Consider the following 22,040-nt stretch of genomic DNA (forward strand, 5'->3'; position numbering starts at 1 on the left):
ATAATTTTATGCATGACTGGCCTGTCTGACTCTTTTAGGAAAACCACTATTAGGTCCCTAAACTGCTTTTATGAACTGGGAGGGTTACTAATGAGTCATGTGGAGACACCCAGCAGGCAGTCAGTGATATAGGACTGGAAAGAAAAACCCAACAAGGGAGGAAACAAGCATTACACACACATATATATATACGTCAATCACTGTGCCAAGTGCTGAGGATACAAACACAAACAAGAAGACGTTCCCGGACCTCAAGCAGTTTATATTTTAACGGAAAAAGACAAACATTTTATTAGGGGAAGATTAAAACTCAAGGTACTGCGGTAGGGGAAGTGTTGGATGTGTGTGTGAGTGTGTGTGGGTGTATGTGAGAGTGTGTGTGTGTGTGTGTGTGTGTGTGAGAATGTGTGTGTGTGTATGTGAGTGTGTGTGTGTATGTGAGTGTGTGTGTGAGTGTGTGTGTATGTGAGTGTGTGTGAGAGTGTGTGTGTGTGTGTGTGCGTGAGAGTGTGTGTGTGTGTGAGTGAGAGTGTGTGTGTGTGAGAGTGTGTGTGTGTGTGAGAGTGTGTGTGTGTGTGTGTATGTGAGTGTGTGTGTGTGTGTGCGTGAGAGTGTGTGTGTGTGTGTGAGAGTGTGTGTGTGTGTGTCAGTGTGTGTGTGTGTGTGTGTGTGTGTGAGAGTGAGAGAGAGAGACAGAGAGAGAGAGAGAGAGAGAGTGTCAGCTGTCTGGAATTGATACTTGAACTCAAGGGAGCACATGAGATAAGCAAGGGGGAGAGTGTAGAGAGAAGAGAACAGGGTTCGGGACAAAACCAAGGTTATAAATATGCTTCGGGGGTAAGACATGGATGAAAAACAAGCAGAAGAGAATGAGAAGGCACAAGCAAACAGGTAGGAAAAAAACACAGGCGAGAACCATGTCATAGAAATCAAGGAAAACAGTATCCTGGAGGACGGAAGGGGGGGACTAGTTTCAGGTTAACATAGAGAGTTAACCAAGCTGTGAAACATCAAGATGAAAAAAGACCACTAGATTTAGCAGAGATCACTGACAATCTTTGAGAAAGCAGCCTCAGTAGAAGGATGAAGTTGGAAAGAGGATTGCAAGGGATTTAAGAGTGTGGATTGAAGAAACAGAAATAGCAAATGTAGAGGACCCCAAGAATTCAGCAGTAAAAAGGAGAAGGATATGAGAGCAGGAGGGAAGGCAGAGACGAAGGGAAGGCCCTTAGGGGCAGGGACCAAGTCTTCTACTTCTTTGTATCTCTCACAATACCTGGTGCTAGAATGGAAACCCAGGAAGCAGTGGATGATGTTAATAATGCTACTTTCACCTGTGCTTCCAGGGGAAGAGGGAGAAATGGTGCATCTTGGGGACGTGGAAGCAGTGAAACTGTAAAAAGATATTCGTTTGGTTTTAAATCAAAAGAGAACTCACATTTCTTATAAATATATAGCTTTATGTATATGCATATATTTACAATACATACAACATGCAAATCATTTGGATTGTAATAACACACAATACTTGGATGGACCTGTGATCTTATCAATGTGGATAGTCCCTTCCATAGTGCAGACTACAACCCACTGGTGCCTTCTTCTCCTCCATCTCTTGTTCATATTCTCTCAGTGAATTTTCTCATAGGGTCACACCCAACATTCTTCTAGAATCTCCCGACACTGAAGAGAAGCCAAGCGAGTGGAAAGGTTCCCCATTCTTCATTCTTTCTATGTGACTGGTTCTGAAAACATTCTATACAACTCCTCAGTAACACTATATTTCTGCCTGCTCATGCCTACTACGTGTCTCTGCATTGCATTCAGATGACATACAACATTAATTCTTTGAAGAATGGGTTAATCCATCACTTGCAGCCATACAACATCACCTAAGTACTGACAAATGATTAATAATATTGAAAATGACCCCAAAGATGGTGACATGTATGTTTTGGGCTCTTTCCATGACTATTATCAGGATGAGGTTCTGGCTTCAAGTCTGACAAAGCAATGAGGAGAGAAGCTAGTAGGGCATTCCTCTGGCTCACAGCACCATTTCTATTCCTGGTTGATCCTGAACCTCCATTGTTACCATTGGTACCAACGGCTTCTTCCAATGGACACAGGAACACGTCACCCCAGAAGTGCCTGTCTTTGAAGAGCTGTCTTTTTGTATTTTGTAGTTCCTATCTTTGAGGCTGGAATTGGAGAATAAGCCACATTGCTGGTGCTGTGCATGCTCCTCAAGTAAAGACCTAGAGTGTTTACAGAATAAACAAATAAGCTGTTTAGCCATGTGCAAAATAAATTAAAAGTTCTGCACAAGGCACCATTTTTCCTTGTGCTCCGGTATTAGGGATCTGCCAGTTATAGCACCATTTATCTTCCAAAAGTTTCTTCACATTCTACTAGTTCATCTATTGTGCGTAGCAACTGTTCAAATGATGGTCTTCCCTCTGGTTTCTGTGTCAAAAAAACCCAAACAAACAAAAATAAAATTTTGATACTTAAATACATTCGAAAACTAATTTATCTTTGCTTGATTTCTGTAATGTGACATGCTAACAGTGCAGCCCTCACTAACTACAACATGCTCAGATTATTCTGAAGGTTTTTTAACTAATCCCCACCTCCATTCCTTTCCTTCCTTTAATCCATTCTGCACACCACAGTCAGACTAATAATCCCAAAACACCATCATATCATTCACCTATAAATGACTCCCTCCTATCACCCAGGTCAAGTTTCCTTCCTCCAATCTATCCTACATAGCACAGCTATCAGCTAAGCAATTCCCACATATTTACTGGCAGATGCTCTGCAATATGAACTAATCTATGTATTTTGAGGGCTAGAGAGATATCCCATCCAGCTACCTGCTAAGTTGCCCAACTGGTTTGATATCACAGCTGGGACCAAGCAATTCCCAAGAGGATATGAGAAATCAACCCCAACTCCCTATTTTCTGGATAAAGTCTTGTTCCACATGCATGGGCAACCCTAGAGTCATAACACTCCTATGGCATGAATTACTCCCAGAGCACCCTTGCTAATTAAGTGTGGCCCAGTTCCCTGTAGCAAGCATACCTAAGTAGGGAGTGAGACAGTAGCTCTGAATCAGAGCTGAGCAAATTGTTTACCTCTTCCAGAGGGAGCATAGCAAAGTAGATAGAGTAACTGGGCTTAGCGTCCAGAAGATCTGAGTTCAAAATCCATTTTTGATACTTACTAGTTATGTGACTCCGTGTGACTTATCTACTACTAAGTGCTAGAGAGTTGTTGGAAAAGAGTTATGGAAACAAGAACTGCCTATTCTAAGTCATAGCCAAACTAACCTTCCCTCCTGGTGCAGACTTGACAGTAAATACTTGAAATTCATTTGAACAGGCTATGAGAAATTACTAAATGTCTATCAGCAGAAAAGCCTATAAAATGATGAGCCCCTGCCACCCAACAAAACCTTACGCACAACTGAATCTTTCTAGAGATTTAAAACAAATATATAGGGGAAAAAAACATACCTCATGCCAACAACTCAGCATTACTTCATAAACATATCTGGAAGCCAATTTTGGCCGGTAAAGCCTGTGGCCATGGCTAACCATCGTTACTACCTCAAAGTTGGCATTTTTCTCGAAAGGCATTCGACCCTCGGTGAATACTTCCCACATCAAGACACCTGGAAATGGACACAAATCACAAAGTTACCTTTGGGAAGTTCTTCCGCAAAATGGTCTTGAAGAAATCACGAAAAAGGGGCTTACCAAATGACCAAACATCTGACTTGCTGCTAAATCGACAGTAATTAAAAACTTCTGGTGGACACCACTTCACTGGAAACTTGGCACCTGAAGAACTGGTATACTGGTCATCCAAGACATATCTACAATGAATGTATCAAGAACTCACATTACATATTCCATTCTGAACAATGATGTGTGCTCTCATGACTTGATCTGAGGCACTACTTTACACAGCATTATGGTAATATGAATATGTTTTATAGGAAGTACCTAGCACACAGAAAAAGAACACCAAAATATAAGTCAAAAGGGCCTGTGTCTAAAGACTCTAAGTCTTGGTTCTGCTACTAAAAGCCAACCTTTGGCAGGTAAATTATATCAACATCCACTGGACCTCAATTTCCTCATTTGTAAAATGAGAGAATTATAATAGATGATCTCTCAAGTCCCTTCTAGCTCTACGGTTCTATGATTCTAAAGTTAGGATAAGATAAACATTTGCCTCCAGAAGATGCACTCAAGACTTAGCCTTTTAAGCAGATTTCTATGAAAATAACACTATAATGAGGTCTCAGAAAAGAAAGGGGCTGCAAAGCCTTTAATGAGATATACTACCATCTAGTGGTTCAGGGTAGTTAGCACCATGAGGCCAATTCGTAATTAAAGAACATTTATAACGGAGTATAATAATTAATCTCCTGTGGTATCTGGGAAGACCTGTGAAGACATTTCTTATGATTACTGATTCTACCAAATAACTACCAGAATCCTTTTATTCCTCCCCGATGTATTCTCTATCACAATGCTTATAGCAGTTGTTCCAAATCTTCATTTCTCAAGCTGTTTCTCAGAGGATGACTTCACCTCACACTTGAATGAGAAAATAGAAAGCATCCACTATGAGCTCCCTCTTCTCTTCAACTTCATATCCCCCACTCCAAATCCTCTATATAACCTTCTAATCTCAAGCCACTGATGAATAGGTGGCTCTTCACCATAGTAAAACCAACTTCTCTACAAGAACCTTTGATCCCATGCCCAACACTCTCCTCCAGGAGGTTGTCAGGTTATCCACTCCTCTCCCCATCTTGCTCATCTCCAATCTTCCTTTATCTACTGGCTTCTTGTCTACAAACATATCCACCTTTCCCCCATTCTCTAATTTGTGTGTGTGTGTGTGTGTGTGTGTCTCTATCTCTGTGTCTCCATATATCTATCTGTTTATCTATATAAAATATATGTGTGTGTTTTATATATACATGACCTTATCTGACCCTGCTAATAATGCTATAAAAAAGGGTGATGGAAGTTATTACTTCCATCTTACAGATGAGGAAATAAAGGTTGCATAGCTTTCCCAAAGACCCACAGTTAATAATGCAGCAGAAAAAGGACAGAAACAGAGGTCTTCTGATTCCAAGTGAAATACATAATCATCATCATTATCATCATAGCATCATAGTGCTTAAGTTTTGCAAAATGCTTTGCATTTTAACTCATTTGATCCATGCTCCAGTGTTTTTTCTACCAAATACCGAAGTTAGGTGTATTTTGTATTTCCAAGTAAAAAGATGTTCCCATACCACATTTTATTTAGAGAAAACATTCATTCAAACTCACTCCTACCTTGCCATTCCAAAGTCAGACACTTTCACAACTCCTGACTCATTCACTAAACAATTCCTCGCAGCCTGCAAAACAAAAGTATGATGCTATATTAGCTAAAAAGAAACTCTACCATGAAACCTCATGATCATTTCAGCTCTACTTGGTATAGCCCAAAGTTTGCCAAAAAGGAAAAAGCACGATAGATTTTTGGCATAATGACTGGTCACAGAACTAGTTATATCTGATGAGGAACATTCACCTGGTAAATCATAAATACAGAATTTGACTTTCTTTATCACCTTTCTCAGGTTTCAACATCCACCCTAGAGCCAGGTCAGGCAGTTAGTCCAGACTCTTTCCTTTCAGCATTATTTTCATTACATTGTCAGATCCTTCTACTGCTACTGTATCTTGAAATTACGGTCATTAAGCTTGATTCTCACTATGGGTAGGTCTACAGGACTTTATGTTTTGATTTTTGGAAGTATAATAGCTGAGCCACAGACAGGTGGTTCCTTACTTTGCTCAATGTTCCTTGTCGTGACTAACCACAACATAGTTGAAGCAACCACCCCAGCTCCAAGGCAGTCAAATTGAAAGTACCATGTAAAACCAATGTGCATTTAATCGCCATCATATTTTCAGTGGAAGTTTGAATGAAAAAATCAATGCTGGTTCTTCTCATTTATATCTATCTACTCATTCCATGGGCATTATAACATTTAAGGCAGTGGTCATCAAAGGATGAGCTGGAGAAGGAGAATATGTGTGATAGATCGCAGGACTTGGGAGTCACACATGGATATGTGTGATGCCTCAGACACTTACTAGCTGTGTCAGTCAATTTATTTTTCTGGGCCACAATTTACTTATCTATAAAGCTGGGAAGGGAGCAGACTTAATAAGGTCCTTTCTAGGTCTAAATCTATGACTCAATGAGTTTTACTAGATGTGTTATAAATTATATAATTGCAGATAAAAGAAAATTTGTAAGAAATTTTGTTTTAACATAAATTTTGCTTTACAAGCATACATAGTATGATAAGTAGAATATTTCCTGAATAAACAAAACTTATCTATTACATTATGCACCAACATCAAAACACTTGCAAAGAACCTAACAAAAATGACATCTCTTAAGGAAAACAAATTGTATGCCTTAAAGTCTCCATCTACTCTCAGTGTTGCCAACTTAAATACTCAATGTGTAGATTCCTCACAACAAAGAATACTTTGCCATAAATAAAAACAGTTTGAGAATCATTGAATGGAGGAAATAGCTCGATTAAAGGGTGTTAGAAACAATGTAGATTAATACCATTAATCAGTCAATCTTAAAACTGGCATAGAAGAGGTCAATCTAACTTCCCAGGTTTTCAGGGGAGGAAACTAAGTTTCAGGATGGGTCAATGACCTGCCTAAGGTCACAGTCAGCAGCAGATGAGCAACTTGAATGCATGACTCCTGTTTCTATGTCTGAGTTCTTTCCTATACAGAAAACCATTTCCAGGAAGCATTTTCTTTACAGTTTCATATTTCAAAACATAGCTCTTTTCCTCTGAACTGACAATAGCAACTTGAACTTCAATTGAAAAACGCTTACAAAACTCTTCTTACTTAATAGAACTGAAGGTGAGTGCAGAGGGAGTGGCTTGTTTGGATTAGGTGCCCATAGTTGACAGAGGTCTTACTCTAAGACACAGGATGCTAAAAGGTCCAGTTGTTCTGGTAACTTTCTACGTCAGTCAGGTTAAATTCATATCCATCCTTCTTGCCCTATGACATACAAACAACTTTAGGACCAATTTTGGTCCTCGTGGTCCCAAATTTCTCACAGAAGGACTCATTCTAACCTATAAAAGTCAGAAAATCTGGTGCTACATAAATTACATTTCTATAAGAATCAATTAACATAGAGCAAAACGGTGGGTGGAGAGGCAGGGAAAGAGCATAAAAAGACGGGTGATGAGGTAACCAAAAATGTACTCATTTCCTCCCTTCTCCAGGCCCCATTTTTCTATATGAACATTATTAATTTTATGTTCAATATTTCCATCAAAAAATCATCATCATACATATGGAATTTTCTGGAGAACTATGTATTAACTAAGATGCATTTATTTTTCTATTTAGCTAAAGTTTGTTCCTCCAATGAAATGAATTCTCTTCTAGCACATATCAAAATGAGAATCTGGCCAAGAACACAAATCTGTTGATGGTAATAATTAGAGGGAAAGTTATTTTATCAAGGGAGATACCAGAAAGCCTTAATTTACAAAATACATTTTAAAAAAAATTCTTTGTTAGAGAGGTAAATCAGTGGAATAGGTTAGGTACACAGTAGTCAATGGTTACAGCAGTTTACTGTTTGATAAACCCAAGGACCCCAGGTTCGGCATGAGAACTCCACTGTTTGACAAAAACTGATGGGAAAACTGAATGATAATATGGCAGAAACTGGGGATAGAGCAATGCCTGACACAGTACACTAGAATAAAGTCCAAACGGGTCATGATCTAGGTACAAAGGTTGATACTAAAAACAAACTAGGAAGGCAAGGAATAGTTTGTTAGATTTATGAAGAATGGGGAAATTTATGATGAAACAGGAGATAGAGAACATTATAAAACACCAAATGGATAATTTTGATTACATTGAATTGAAAAGTTTTTGCACAAACAAAGCCAAGGGAACCAAGATTAGGAGGGAAGCAGAAAACTGGGAAAGAATTTTTACAACTAGTATCTGTGATAAAGGCCTCATTTCTAAAATATATAGAGAACTAAGTCAAATTTACAAAAATACAAGCCATTCCCTAATTGATAACTGGTCAAAGTTTTCAGAGGAAGAAATTAAAGATATTCACAGTCATATGAAAAAAATGCTCTAAATCACTATTGATTAGAGATATGCAAATCAAAACAACACTGAGGTACCACATCAAACCTATCAGATTGGCTAACATGACAAAAGAGAAAAATGATATAAATGTTGGAGAAGATATGGGAGAGCTGGAAGACTAATTCAACCTTGGTGCAGCTGTAAACTGATTCAACCATTCGAGAGAGCAATTTGGAACTATGTCCAAACGGCTACAAAAATGTTCATACCCTTTGACCCAGCAATATTACTTCTAGGGCTCTATCCCAAAGAGGTCATAAAAATGGGAAAAGGACCCACATGTACAGAAATATTAATAATAGCTCTTTTTGTGGTGGCCAAAAACTGGATACCAAGGGAGTGCCCATCAACTGGAGAATGCCTGGACAGTTGTGGTATATGAATGTAATGGAATACTGTTGTGCCATAAGAAATTACAAGCAGGTGGACTTCAGAAAAACCTGGAAAGACTTATATGAATTGATTCTGAGTGAAATGAGAAGAAGCAAGAGAACATTGCACAGTGTGTGAATATTGTTTCTGATAGCCCTTCACAGCAATGCAAGCACCTAAAACATTTCCAAAGGACTCATGATGCAAAATGCCATCTACATCCAGAGAAAGAACTATAGAATAGGAACGCAGAATGAAGTAGACTATTTTTCCCTTTGATATGTTTTGCTTTGTTTGGTCTTTTCTTGTGGTTTCTCCCATTCATTTTAATTCTTCTATGCAACATGACTAATGAGAAAATTAGTTTAATAAGTTTAAATAAAATTGAATAATTAAATTAATTAAATTAATTTCAGTTTACTAAGTTTACATTTTTATTATTAAATTTATTATTTTTATTAAATTTTATAATTTATTATTTATTTTTATTTTATTGTTTATTATTTATATTATATATAAAAATAATATATTTATATAAAATACATTTTATTATTTATTCTTATTAAAATTTATTATTAGATTTATTTATTATTAAATTTAATTTATTAAAATAAATTAAATAAATTAAAATTAGTTTAATAAGTTTAAATAAAAATAATTTAATAAGAATGTATGTGTAGAATCCATATAAGATTACATGCTGTCTTGAGGAGGGAGGGGGAGAAAATTTAAAACTTATGGAAGTGATTGTTTAAGCTGAAAACACATAAATCAATAAAAAAAAATTGTTTGTTATAGGATTCTGGTTTTGTTTTGTTTAACTTTATTTTGGAGTCTTGATCAAGCCCTAAATTATTTTGTTGCCTAAGAGAAATGTCAAGGGAGAAACCCCATAAAGCCTTTCCTGGTAAGATGATAATAAGATTCCTACACTAATATCTAACTTCTAAATTAAAAAAATATATATATAATGTTGTTATTAATATATTTTGCTTTTCCATCATGTACATTTCTCACTGTATTTCTCCCCCATATAACAAAAGACAAAAATATTTTAAAAGTTCTGAAAAACTAAACTACATACCAAAAAAAACTTATGTTATATACAGTAACCCACACCCATGGTCTTCCATCTCTGAAAAGATTTGGGGGAAGGTGCCATATTGTAGATGTTCTTTGGGATCAAGTTTGATCACTATAAATTGAAGCACTCAGGTTTTTTTAATTTCTCATTTCATTTCTTTTTTACATATTTGATTTTTAATTTATGGAATAAAATAAGCATTTCCATAATATAGTATAATAAAAAAAATGATCATACATGAAACTGCAAATCTACTATTCAGAATTTGCTATTCCTTTCAGATATAGAACAAAATTGTTATATAGGTTTCCTTTTTTTATTTTGATTAATTTATTATTCCTTTGCCTGAAACTGAACACTGTTGTAGTCATGTATATTTTCCTGGTTTTGCCTACTTCACTTTGGATCAGGTTCATGTCAGTCTTTTCATGTTCGGCTTGTTCATTATTTCATACTTCTCAACAATATTCTGTTATATGCATGTATCATGGTTTGTTTAGCCATTCTCCAAATGATGGGTAGCTATTTTTTATAGTTCTTTGCTACTCTCGAAAATGCTGCTATAAATATTTTGACCTACATTTCAAGAATCCTTGAAATCAGAACATGTTTTTACAAAATCTGAATGGGGTGGTTTTATATTTATGAATTTGTTTTCAGATCAAAATCACTCTGAAAACTTTAGGCTGGAAAGCAGTAAAGATAAAGACTTAAATTACGCTCAGAAACAATTCTTTGATTCCATTTCCCATTCTTCACTTTCAAACTTGGCCTCTTTGTTTTTATACTATGCCTCCTTACCCCCCACCCCCAAACTGTTCCCCAGATAACTCTGAGTGACTGGGAAGAGAGAGAACAATATAGCACAGTGAGTAGGATAGGAACTTTATAACACAGAAACATTACCCTCTAACCTTGAGTCTATATTCACAGAATAATCAGAATATTTTCAGCAAAGCTTTGTCACTTCCAGTTTGTTTCTAAGATTTGTCAAAGATCCAAAGTCCAATATCAGTGCTAGTTGCTCAATATGTCAGCATATGGCACCATTTATTGCACAGAGTTTACCTGTGATTAAGTGACTCAGTGAAAGAAAGGAATTGCCTTTCCCCAATAAGGTTTATGGACACAGCTGCAGCATCACATGATGCATTTTCCAGTTATTCCGAGATGCAGCAGATACAATCACACAAAGAGAAACATGGAACCCAAATGTTCAACGTACCAAAATGAAATATTCCTGAAAGCAGAAATGTAACCATGCCTCCTAGCCGCCTCAAAGAGAAAATATTTGGCCTAATTCCCAGAATCTCAGAAGTGTAAACTGAGAGGTTATTGTGTCCAACTGGTACCTGACTAAGAAATCTCTCTGTAACATACCTGACCGCGTGTATGCCAAGGGATCAAGGAGTCTTAACCCCCTGAATAAGGGAGAACTCACTATTCCACTTTTAGGTAGCTTTAATTTTGGTCATTTCTTGACTCAAAATTTTACTTATTTACTTGTTTTTAGTTTTTCAACATTCATTTCTATAAGACTGAGTTCTAAATTTTCTCCCCCTCCCTCTCTTCCCCAAGATGGCATCCAATATGATGCAGAATATACATGAATAATCACATTAAACAAATGTCCACATAAGTCATGTCGTAAAAAAGAACTATAACCAAAGGGAAAAGCCATGAGAAAGAAGAAACAAAAAAAAAAGACAGGGAGAAAATAGTCTGCTTCAATCTGCACTCAGACTCCACAGTTCTTTCTCTGGATGAGGATGGCATTTTCCATCATGAGTCTTTTGGAACTGTCTTAGTTCCTCGTATTGCTGAGAAAAGCTAAGTCTATCAAAGTTGCTCATCGCACCACGTTGCTGTTACTGTGTACAATGTGCTCCTGGTTCTGCTCACTTCGCTCAGCATCAGTTCATGTAAGTCCAGATTTATCTGAAGTTCTCCTTTCTTATGGAACAATAGTATTCCATTATATTCATAGATAACTTGTTTAGCCATTCCCCAGTTGATGGGCATCCCCTCAATTTTCAATTTTTGGCTATCACAAAAAGAGCTGCTATAAATATCTTTGTATATTTGGGTTATTTTCCCATTTGTATGATCTCTTTGGGATACAAACCAAGAAGAGGTATTGCTGGGCCAAAGGGTATGCATAGTTTTATAGTCATTTGAGTATAGCTCCAAATTGTTCTCCAGAACGTTTGGGTCAGTTCATAACTCCACCAACAATGCATGAGTGTCCCAGTTTTCCCACATCTTCTCCCCCACATTTGTCATCTTCCTGTTTTGTCATGCTATCCAGTCTCATAGGTGTGATGTGGTACCTCAGAGTTGTTTTAATTTGCATTTCTCTAATCAATAGTGATTTAGAGCATTTTCTCATATGATTTACATTTAGCTTGAAAACTGCTTGTTCATATCCTTTGACCAATTATCAACTGGGGAAAGTTGGCCATTTCTTATATAGCAACCTAGTACCTCTTTTTACAACTTGCACCTGTTTTTCCTTGTTCTAACCTCTAGGTCCAAACAAAACAGGTCTGGACTCTTCTCAACATGACTACCTTTCAAATATCTGCAGATATAGACCACTGTCTCAATCAGCAATTCTCTCTTGGGAAATATCATACGGTCCCTGAGGACAAGGACTCAGCCATCTTTCTTTTCTTTTTTGAATTTTTATTGCTGTCTTTTGTTCTTATATCACATTTCATTCCTGAGTATACGCCCGCCCCACCTGCCCCACTCATCAAGCCATTCCTAGGAACAAAAAAAAAACCATAAAGAAAAAAAAGAAGCAATTCAGGAATACTAACCAATTAACGAACTGAGACTAAACTTTATGATTATTTGGCTTTCTCAACCTTAGCGCCTAACCAGAGGGACCTGCACAGTAGGTATTCAATAAATGAAATTTATTTAACAAATGTAATATTTTTTCTCCTTATCTCTACAAATGGTACCAGGAAGGAACAGTTCTTTCTGTTACTAAAATACTCCCTGTCTAGACAATATTGGTTTGCAAGTGTATACTTGTTTTTCATTAATTTATGAACTTCAAAAGGAAGAAGAACATTAGTTCAAAGGATTAAACATGATAACACCCAGATGGGCTTCATTTAACCTGATTGTGGATTCAGAGGAAACGGATATCAATCTTCAAACAGGACCAAATATTAGTAAGACAACTGCAGTTCTGGAATAAGCAGAAAGTTTTAGTTCAGAGGTCACAGTATTTCCTTATCCCCAAGAGTCAGGAACAAGACCATCTGAGGCTCTTAAAAAGAAATAAAGGAATAAGAGGAAGAATGTAAAATGACTGGTAAGGAAAAAGGGGAAAGGGAATGAGAAGAGAAGAAATGAAAGAAAGAGGGAGAGATAGGGCATGGGTTCATAATGTGGGTTTCAAGAACCCCCAATGGGTCCATGGATAGGGTTCAGGGAGTCTGTGAACTTGGATGGGGAAAGAAATTACAACTTTATATCAATATAGTTGATTTCCTCTGTATGTTTTATGCATTTAAGAGCATTAGACTGAGAGAAAGCCCATCAGCAGATTGCCATGACTCCCCAAAAGTTTTAGATCTCCCAAGACAGAGACATGTGGGCAGGAAGGGAGAAGAGGGAGCATGAAAGAGTGAGAATGGGACCATGAAGTGAGTGGCAGTGTGTCTCAACAACGGCCTCAGGGGCACTGAATGGTACTGTGCCACGGCTAATCTACAAATTCTTAAAAATAAGAGTGAAACCTCACTTGAGATTTTTTTTAGGACAAAAAGAACTCTATGTTCCATAAGATTCAAGAGGGAGAAGGAGACCACCTAAAACCTCTTTAAGTCACTCTTAGCTCTGAATCTTAACTCAACTCAGAAAAAATGGTTTTCAAAGAACATAGTAAATAAAACTTGAGAAACAAAGATGGAAAAAAAAGGAAATGAGTGATGAAGTTAAGTTAGCCTACTAAGACACCACTACCTTGAAAGATTTAAGAACTCTGATCATTTCAATGACCAACCATAATCCCAGATGAAGCATGCTACTCATGTAGATTTTTGGATGTGGCCATTGTGGGAATTTGTCTTGTTTGATTATGCCTATTTGTTACAAGAGCTTTGGATTTATTTTTTTTTAACTGGAGGAGAGTGGAAAGAAGAAGAAAAGACAAAAGAAAAGAGAATTAGTCAACCATTTTTAAATGCATAAAAAATAAAACAGAAGATCCAAAAGAATCACCTAGAAGACAAACAAGGCATCTTTGAAAGTTACACATTTGGGGGTGGAGCCAAGATGGCAGAGTAGAAGCACAGACCTGCTGTAGCTCTACCCCTATAGCCCATAAAATGCCTGTAAAAAATGACTCTGAACAAGTTCAAGAGCAGCAGAAGCCAGAAAAGGAGAGAGTGAAAGAGATTTCCAGCCCAAAGCAGCCTGAAAGGCCAACAGGAAAGGTCTATCACACCAGGCTGAGAGAAGAGCACAGCCGCGCAGTGTGGCAGGGACAAGACTAGAGCAGGGTTCAGGGTGCAGAATCACAGGTAGTTGCTGCAGTTCACAGATTTCTCAACCCACAAATGCCAACGACAGCTTCAAAGGACAGTGAGAAAGCTCTCTCACCTGGGTGAGAAGGGAGCAGGTCCAGACCCAGCCCCAGGGTGGCAGCAGCCCCAGAGTCCATTTTTAGAGCCCTCCCCCTAAATCTTCTGGGGCAATCACAGCCAAACTGAGTCTCAGCCCTGAGTGGTGGTCCTGGGGTGAGGAGAAGCCCTGGTGTGGTGGAGCTAGTGGAGGTTCTAGAGAGGGAATTCTACTCACAGATCCTGGGCAGAAAAGCTTGTGGTTGCTCCCAGCCCAGAGCGCAGGCCAGGAGAGGAGTTTACTCCTCTCCCTTGATTGTGCTACCTTGGAGGAATTGAGAACTTGCAGATCCCTAGAGTATACCCTCCACTTGACAAAGGACTCAAAAGTCAAGTAACAGGCTGGGAAAATGCCCAAAAAAAGGGAAAAGAAATAAGACTATAGAAGGTTACTTTCTTGGTGAACAGGTATTTTCTTCCATCCTTTCAAATGAGGAAGAACAAAGCATACCATCAGAGGAAGACATCAAAGTCAAGACTTCTACATCCAAAACCTCCACACACAAAAATATGCAATGGTCTCAGGCCATGGAAGAGGAGCTTAAAAAGGATTTTGAAAATCAAGTAAGAGAGGTGGAGGAAAAATTGGAAGAGAAATGAGAGGGATGCAAGAAAATCACGAAAAGCGAGTCAACAGCTTGTTACAGGAGACCCAAAAAAATGTTGAAGAAAATAACACCTTTAAAAATAGACTAACCCAAATGGCAAAAGAGGTTCAAAAAACCAGTGAGGAGAAGAATGCATTACAAAGCAGAATTAGTCAAATGGAAAAGGAGGTTCAAAAGCTCACTGATGAAAACAGTTCTTTAAAAATCAGAATGGAGCAGATGGAAGCTAATGACTTTATGAGAAACCAAGAAATTACAAAAAAAACTCAAAAGAATGAAAAAATAGAAATAACTCATTGGAAAAACAACTGACCTGGAAAATGCATTCAGGAGAGACAATTTAAAAATTATGGGACTACCTGAAAGCCATGATCAAAAAAAGAGCCTAGACATCATCTTTCATGAAATTATCAAGGAAACCTGCCCTTATATTTTAGAATCAGAGGGTAAAATAAATATTTTAAAGAATCCACCTATCATCTCCTGAAAGAGATCTCAAAAGAAAAACTCATAGGAATATTGTAGCCAAATTCCAGAGTTCCCAGGTCAAGGAGAAAATATTGTAAGCAGACAGAAAGAAACAATTCAAGTATTATGGAAATACAATCAGGATAACACAAGATCTGGCAGCTTCTACATTAAGGGATCAAAGGGCTTGGAATATGATATTCCAAAAGTCAAAGGAACTACGATTAAAACCAAGAATCATATATTCAGAAAAAGTGAGTATAACACTTCAGGGGAAAAATGGTCATTCAATGAAATAGAGGACTTTTAAGCATTCTTGATGAAAAGACCAGAGCTGAAAAGAAAATCTGACTTTCAAACACAAAAATCAAGAGAAGCATGAAAAGGTAAACAGTAAAGAGAAATAAAAAGGGACTTACTGAAGTTGAACCATTTACATTCCTACATGGAAAACTAATATTTGTAACTCTTCAGACTTTTCTCTGTATTTGAGTAGTTAGAGGGACATAGACAGAGGGCACAGGGTGAGTTGAAGAGGTAGGGATGATATCTAAAAAAATAAAATTAAGGGCTGAGTGAGGAATATATTGGGAGGAGAAAGGGAGAAATGGAATGGGACAAATTATCTCTCATAAAAGAGGCAAGAAAAAGCTTTTTCAATGGAGAGAAAAAGGAGGGAGGTGAGAGGGAAAAAGTGAAGCTTACTCTCATCACATTTGGCTTAAGGAGGGAATAACATGCACACTCAATTTGGTATGAAAATTTATCTTACACTACAGGAAAGTAGGGGAGAAGAGGGTAAGTGGGGTGAGGGGGATGATGGAAGGGAGGGCAAATGGGAAGAGGGAGCAATTAGAAGTTAACACTCTTGGGGAAGGACAAGGTCAGAAGAGAACAGAATAAATGGTGAGCAGGACAGGATAGAGGCATATATAGTTAGTGTTTCACAACATGACTATTGGAAGTATTTTGCACAACTACACATGTATAGCCTATATTGAATTGCTTGCCTTCTCAGTGGGGATGGGTGGGGAGAGAGGAAGGGGGAGAAGTTGGAACTCAAAGTTTTAGGAACAAATGTTGAGAATTGTTTTTGCATGCAACTGAGAAATAAGAGGTACAGGTAATGGGGTATGGAAATCTGCCTTGCCCTACAAGAAGATGGAAAAGATGGGGATAAGGGAGGGGATGGTGTGATAGAAGGGAGGGCAGACTGGGAGAAGGAGTAATCAGAATGCACAGTGTCTTGGGGTGGGGGGAGGGGAGAGAAGGGGAGAAAATTTGGAACTCAAAATCTTGTGGAAATGAATGTTGAAAACTAAAAATAAATTAATTAAAAAAAGGAAGTTACACATGCAATTAATCATATATTTAAAAAGAAAAGCAAGCTGTACTTAATTGAAATTTGATGTTTCATATACAATCTTCTTAATCTGTTCTACTAAGTATAAGGAAATGCCTGCGTTATTGGGTATTTGTTGAATTCAGAATAAAAATAAATTTTTTAAGTGTTTAAAAAAACACAGCACTGCCTACAACTATTTCTAATGAATTATTCCCAAGTGAAAAACCCTTGTAATAGTCTTACAGTTTCACCACTAATGCTGAATCCTAAGCTATAAGCTGCAAGGGTTTTGAGGATAAGCTTAGCAATGGATGCTGTGAATGCTGGCTAGGTACCAGCCCAGCTAAGTTTGGAGTTACTCATCACCAGAAAGTTTGGCTGAGAAGCTGACATAAAATTACCAGATCTCTGTGAATGAAACTGTTCCTCTCCAGGTACTCCATTCCTTCACATACATCCTGACACATGCTTAGCAGAACATCTCTACTGAAATGACCATGTCTTTGTCGAAGGAAGTTCAGAAGACAACCACATTCCATGAACTCCGTAACAATGTAAATGGGTCTTTGTTGAGTACACACACCATAAAGCTGAACTAATTTTGGGTGAGTTAGTTTCCTAGAAAGACAAATAAAAAACAAACTTATTGCATGAAAATCCTCCCTGACAAGCATGTGTAGCAGAGCCAAAAGAAAAGGCTGAGACTTACATCATCACTTTGGCTTCTTCAATGAAGTCTTCCTCACACATGGCACCTTCACGAATAGCTTTAATTGCCACCTTGTACTGGGCCCGCCATTTGCCAAGCCGGACTACCCCAAATAGTCCACTTCCCAATTCCCTCATAAAGGTCAGTTCAGAGGGGTTGATTTCCCATTTCTCTGTATGAAAAAGAAAGAAGATACTAAAATTTGAGGACTGCAGTATGGCGTTACTGTGGGCCAAACAGAATCATAGGATCATAAACTTTGAGCTAGAAGTGACTTCAGGAACTATGGAGCCCAACCCTACCATTTTATAGATGAAGAAACTGAGACTGCGAATTCAGACAAACTCAAACAGCAAGTTAGTGTTTGAGGCAAGACTTGAACTCAGATCTTCCTGATTCCAAGCTGAGCACATCATACCATCTAGCTGAACTCTGAATGAACATAAATACTTCCAGAACAGGACAGAACAATAGCTAGTTTTGTCAAGCAAAACAAAACTGCATCCTCACTACGTACAGCTAGGTGGTACAGTGTACAGAGCAATGAGCTTGGAGTCTGGAGGTCAAATTTGGCCTCAAACCTTTACTAGCTATCTGACCCTGCCAAGTCACTTAACCCTTATTTCCCTCAGTTCCTCATCTGTAAAATGAGGACATACTGAAGAAGAAGATGGCAAATCACTTTAGCATCTTTACCAAGAAAATCCAATGGACAATGAATCTATGGGGTCATGTAGAGACAGATATAACTGAATAATGAATGTAAATTTACACTGAATATACACTGAGCTAGGTGCTGGGGAGACATGGATGAAAAACATAGTTCCTACCCTCAAGGAGCTTCTAATTAAGAAGATTAACTTAATAAACAGCATTTTCCTCAAACATCTGGGAGCAAACAGCACAACAATAAGAACAGAGACACTGTGTTAATTTGTATAATATCTAATATGATACTAACATTTAACATCCTCAAAGAAGAAAAAATGTCCTTTACTATAAACATATTAAACATGAAATAGCAAATTCAGACCTATAAATTGAATTCATATTGGTAAGTGTAATTCAGAGTAGCAGGCAAGAAATTTTTAAAAAGCTCTTGTGTTGTATTAATCATATATTTAAAAAGGAAAGCAAGCTGTACTTAACAGAGATTTGATGTTTCGTATACAATCTTCTCACTCTATTCTGCTAAGTATAAGAAGAGATGCCTGCTTTATCTGGGTCAGTCTCACTATTTGGAATTTTTTACACCTTGAGTTTGTTCTGGGATCAGCTGCCCAAAAGAAGTATAAAGAGAAATATTACCATAGCTGAACCCTGCAGTTGTTGGCACATTCTTCCCTTTTGCACTTACTGGATACCGCAGCCTGGTGACAAGTCCTTAAGATGAGAAGAAAAAATTAAAATAGAACATCCAATACTAACCCTCTTTATTACTTTACATTATCACTTTCATCTATTCATTCATTTATTTATTTGCTGAGAGACAATATAGTACAATGTTAGACAAAGTCAAAAGGTCTGGGTTCAGGTCATGACTGCCTGGCTAGTCAATCCATAACTTCTTTGCACTTAACTACCTCATGTATAAGTGAGGTCAATATTATTTGCATTCTTCCACAAAATCCTACTTTAACACCTCAGCAGAAAGTGAAGATGACCTTGGATTCTCTAAGGCTAGGACAGCAAAGTTCACACTCTGGCAAGATCTAAGAAACTGCAAAGGTTTTGAGTTTAGCAATAGATACTGTGAATGTGGCTAAGAACCAGCCTAGTTAAGTTTGGGGGTATTCATTACCAAAAGAGTGGCAACAGTTAAATGAGAACATGTATATAAAAGGGTAGCTAGGTAATACAGTAGGTAGTGTGCAGGGCCTGGAGGCTGGAAGACCTGCGTTCAAATACAGCTTTAGTCACTTACTAGCTGTACGATCCTGCACAAGTCACTTAACTCTGTCTGCCTCAGTTTCCTCACCTGTAAAATGAACTGGAGAAGGAAATGGCAAACCATTCCAGTATATTTCCCAAGAAAAACCCAAAAGGGGTCAAGAAGAGCCAAACATGACTGAAACAACTGAACAATACCATAAACAAGTACTTTGCATTTTCTAAAGTGCTATCTATATAAATTTGAATGATTTGACAAGTATTTAATGAATTCTTGGGACTAGAAGGAATACATAAAAAGGCCTTTTCATTCCCAGACTCAAGGAGTTTATAATATAATTTCATATTCTTATTCATCCTAAGTGATTAAAATCACTTGTTAAAACTGTTTGGTTGATTGGTTGGTTTTGGGAAAGAAGGGTGCTAATTGTGTCTGTTCTAAAACAGAACATAGCATTTACTGTTAACAATGGTTATGATATAACAATATTTTGAGATAGATTTCTCACTTGAGAAAACAAAAATTAGACCTATCAGTTAAGAATTATCATTAGTATGCATTATATACCCTGACATATTTTTCATTGAAAGGCATAAAAACTTTGATATATAATGAATATTTGTTACTCGTAAGGGAGATAATTTAAATAAACATCAGATTTTTTTATATCTGCCTCCTGCAACAAAATGAATAATTTTGTATGGAATGGATAAAGCCAGTGAAACTGATATACAAATAAAACAGAAAAGAGATGAAAACATACAAAAATATCAAAAAAAGAGCAGAAATAAAAGATAAAGGGCAAAGGGTTACTTTTTAGATAATTTTGTATGTAATTATATGCCTGTCATCTAAGAATCACAAATAGTAATAAAGTGGCTTCAATTAGGCGACTGATATTTCACATCAAAAGCGTATTCAAACACAAAAGATAGCAATCCATATAACTCCTCATATGGAATCCCAGTTCCCAATAAGAAAACATGTTAAAATTTTAAAATACTAAGGGCGAATAAAGTGTTGAACCTGAAGTTCAATTCAACAAACATTTATTAAATGATCACTGTATACTGAGTATTATAATAGCCATGGGAGGTAATACCAAGTTCAGGTGAGGTATGGTGCCAACCCTCATAGATCTTCACACCTCGGCCTGCCATGGAAACACTGGTATGCAGGCCTTCAGACACCTCTAGCTTGCACCCTTCAAACTGGGTTACTGTGGCTGACCTGACATATTTTGGAATTAGTCCAGGTTCCAAGAACGTAGACCAGGGGCCCCTAAGCACTTAGCATGCACCAAGAGAAGCCCATATACAATCCCCTTATTCAATTAAAGACAGTTGTCCCTTCCACATCATGGGGGTTTGGGGCACGGTGTTCCCACAATCTAGAAAAATCTGTATAAAATGTTTTGGTACTCTCTTTGTACTGGAAAAGTCTGGATTTTTTCTTTTGTAGGGTCTTTCCAGTACTTTATTTTAAAATTTGGGTTAAGTTTTTGATCCTAGGCTCTGTGTCCTCTGCAGCTTCCGCAAAACACCCCCAAAATTCCCATTTAATTTCTTATGCCAACCCAAAATATATCAAAATCACAACGGGGAAAGTTGTAGCATGGAAGGGATAGCTGAAGTAGTACCCCGGACTATGCCAGAATGCCCAACAATTTGTTGTATTACATGCATGTGTCTGTGAATTCACACAGTGCAATTTATGCATTAGAAATGTTTTTGGTATTCTTGGACTGAAGATTCCCATATAATTAATGCAATTTTATTTCCTTAGAATTTAAATTTATTTACATAATAAGATCACATTAAATTATAATAGAATACGAATTCTCCATCTGTGAGAAAACACAAATTCTTATTATGTGTCAACACTGTTCTAAACACTGGAAAAATAGATAGCTAAGCCCCTGACTGGAAGAGCTCACAGTCTAATGTAGCAAGATAACACATAAAAGAGAATTCTGATGCCAGGTAGATGGAAAGACACAACAGTCTTAAAGGTGCAGTGACAAGGCAGATGCAATGTATTCTCTTTAGCATCACTTCTACTGATAAAACCACATCCATTTCTGTCTTTTAACCATTGGATCATGACAAAGCCTTTGGTGAATACTGGATATGGTCAAAGTAACTAAATTCAGTAGATTTAAATGGCCTCTTGGCATTAGGAAAAGGAGGACTGTCATTAATTTTTATTCCTTGTTGGTCCCATTTTCAATGCATCACTTCTCCACATTTCTTCCTTCCTATCTAAATTAACCTTTTCCATAGTGGGAGTGAAATTTTATTTGATTTGAACAAGGTTAATTAACACTAACCTTTGTACCATCCATAAAGAAGGGATTTCCTAAACCAATAAATAGTGCAAGCAAAGTTGTGGGCTAAATTTTTTTTTTCCATACTTGAGGGGAACCTAATTCAGCCAACAAATATAGAATGATTACTCCTCAGCTAAGAATTTTGGCATATGAATTGGACATATACAAATGCTCTTGCTAATTATAAATAATTTGAATACTTTAAAGCAGGCTGAACTTGGAATTATAAAGGAAAATCTGAGTGACACTACTAATTAAATAATGAATAATATAAATTAGGAGGTTAAAGTAAAAAAGGCACATATTAGAATAATTCACTGTCCTAAAAGATCACGTCAG

At 37.3% G+C, this 22,040-nt stretch overlaps 1 protein-coding gene across 5 annotated transcripts in view; it reads right to left on the minus strand.

Moving 5' to 3' along the window:
• Window positions 1–1,439: 1,439 nt before the first annotated feature.
• Window positions 1,440–22,040, minus strand: part of TEC (tec protein tyrosine kinase) — a 125,297-nt gene continuing 104,696 nt past the window's right edge. For all 5 annotated transcript variants that reach the window (XM_072620704.1, XM_072620702.1, XM_072620700.1 and 2 more), the window contains 7 exons: window positions 18,790–18,864; window positions 17,482–17,653; window positions 17,174–17,390; window positions 5,373–5,437; window positions 3,768–3,886; window positions 3,525–3,682; window positions 1,440–2,466 (listed from right to left, as the gene is read on the minus strand). In XM_072620704.1, the coding sequence (XP_072476805.1) occupies window positions 2,383–2,466; window positions 3,525–3,682; window positions 3,768–3,886; window positions 5,373–5,437; window positions 17,174–17,390; window positions 17,482–17,653; window positions 18,790–18,864 (890 nt within the window). In that variant the 3' untranslated portion in view covers window positions 1,440–2,382. The remainder of the gene's footprint in view (window positions 2,467–3,524; window positions 3,683–3,767; window positions 3,887–5,372; window positions 5,438–17,173; window positions 17,391–17,481; window positions 17,654–18,789; window positions 18,865–22,040) is intronic.

Source organism: Notamacropus eugenii, chromosome 6 (genome assembly GCF_028372415.1).
Source record: "Notamacropus eugenii isolate mMacEug1 chromosome 6, mMacEug1.pri_v2, whole genome shotgun sequence".
Taxonomy (NCBI): Eukaryota; Metazoa; Chordata; class Mammalia; order Diprotodontia; family Macropodidae; genus Notamacropus; species Notamacropus eugenii.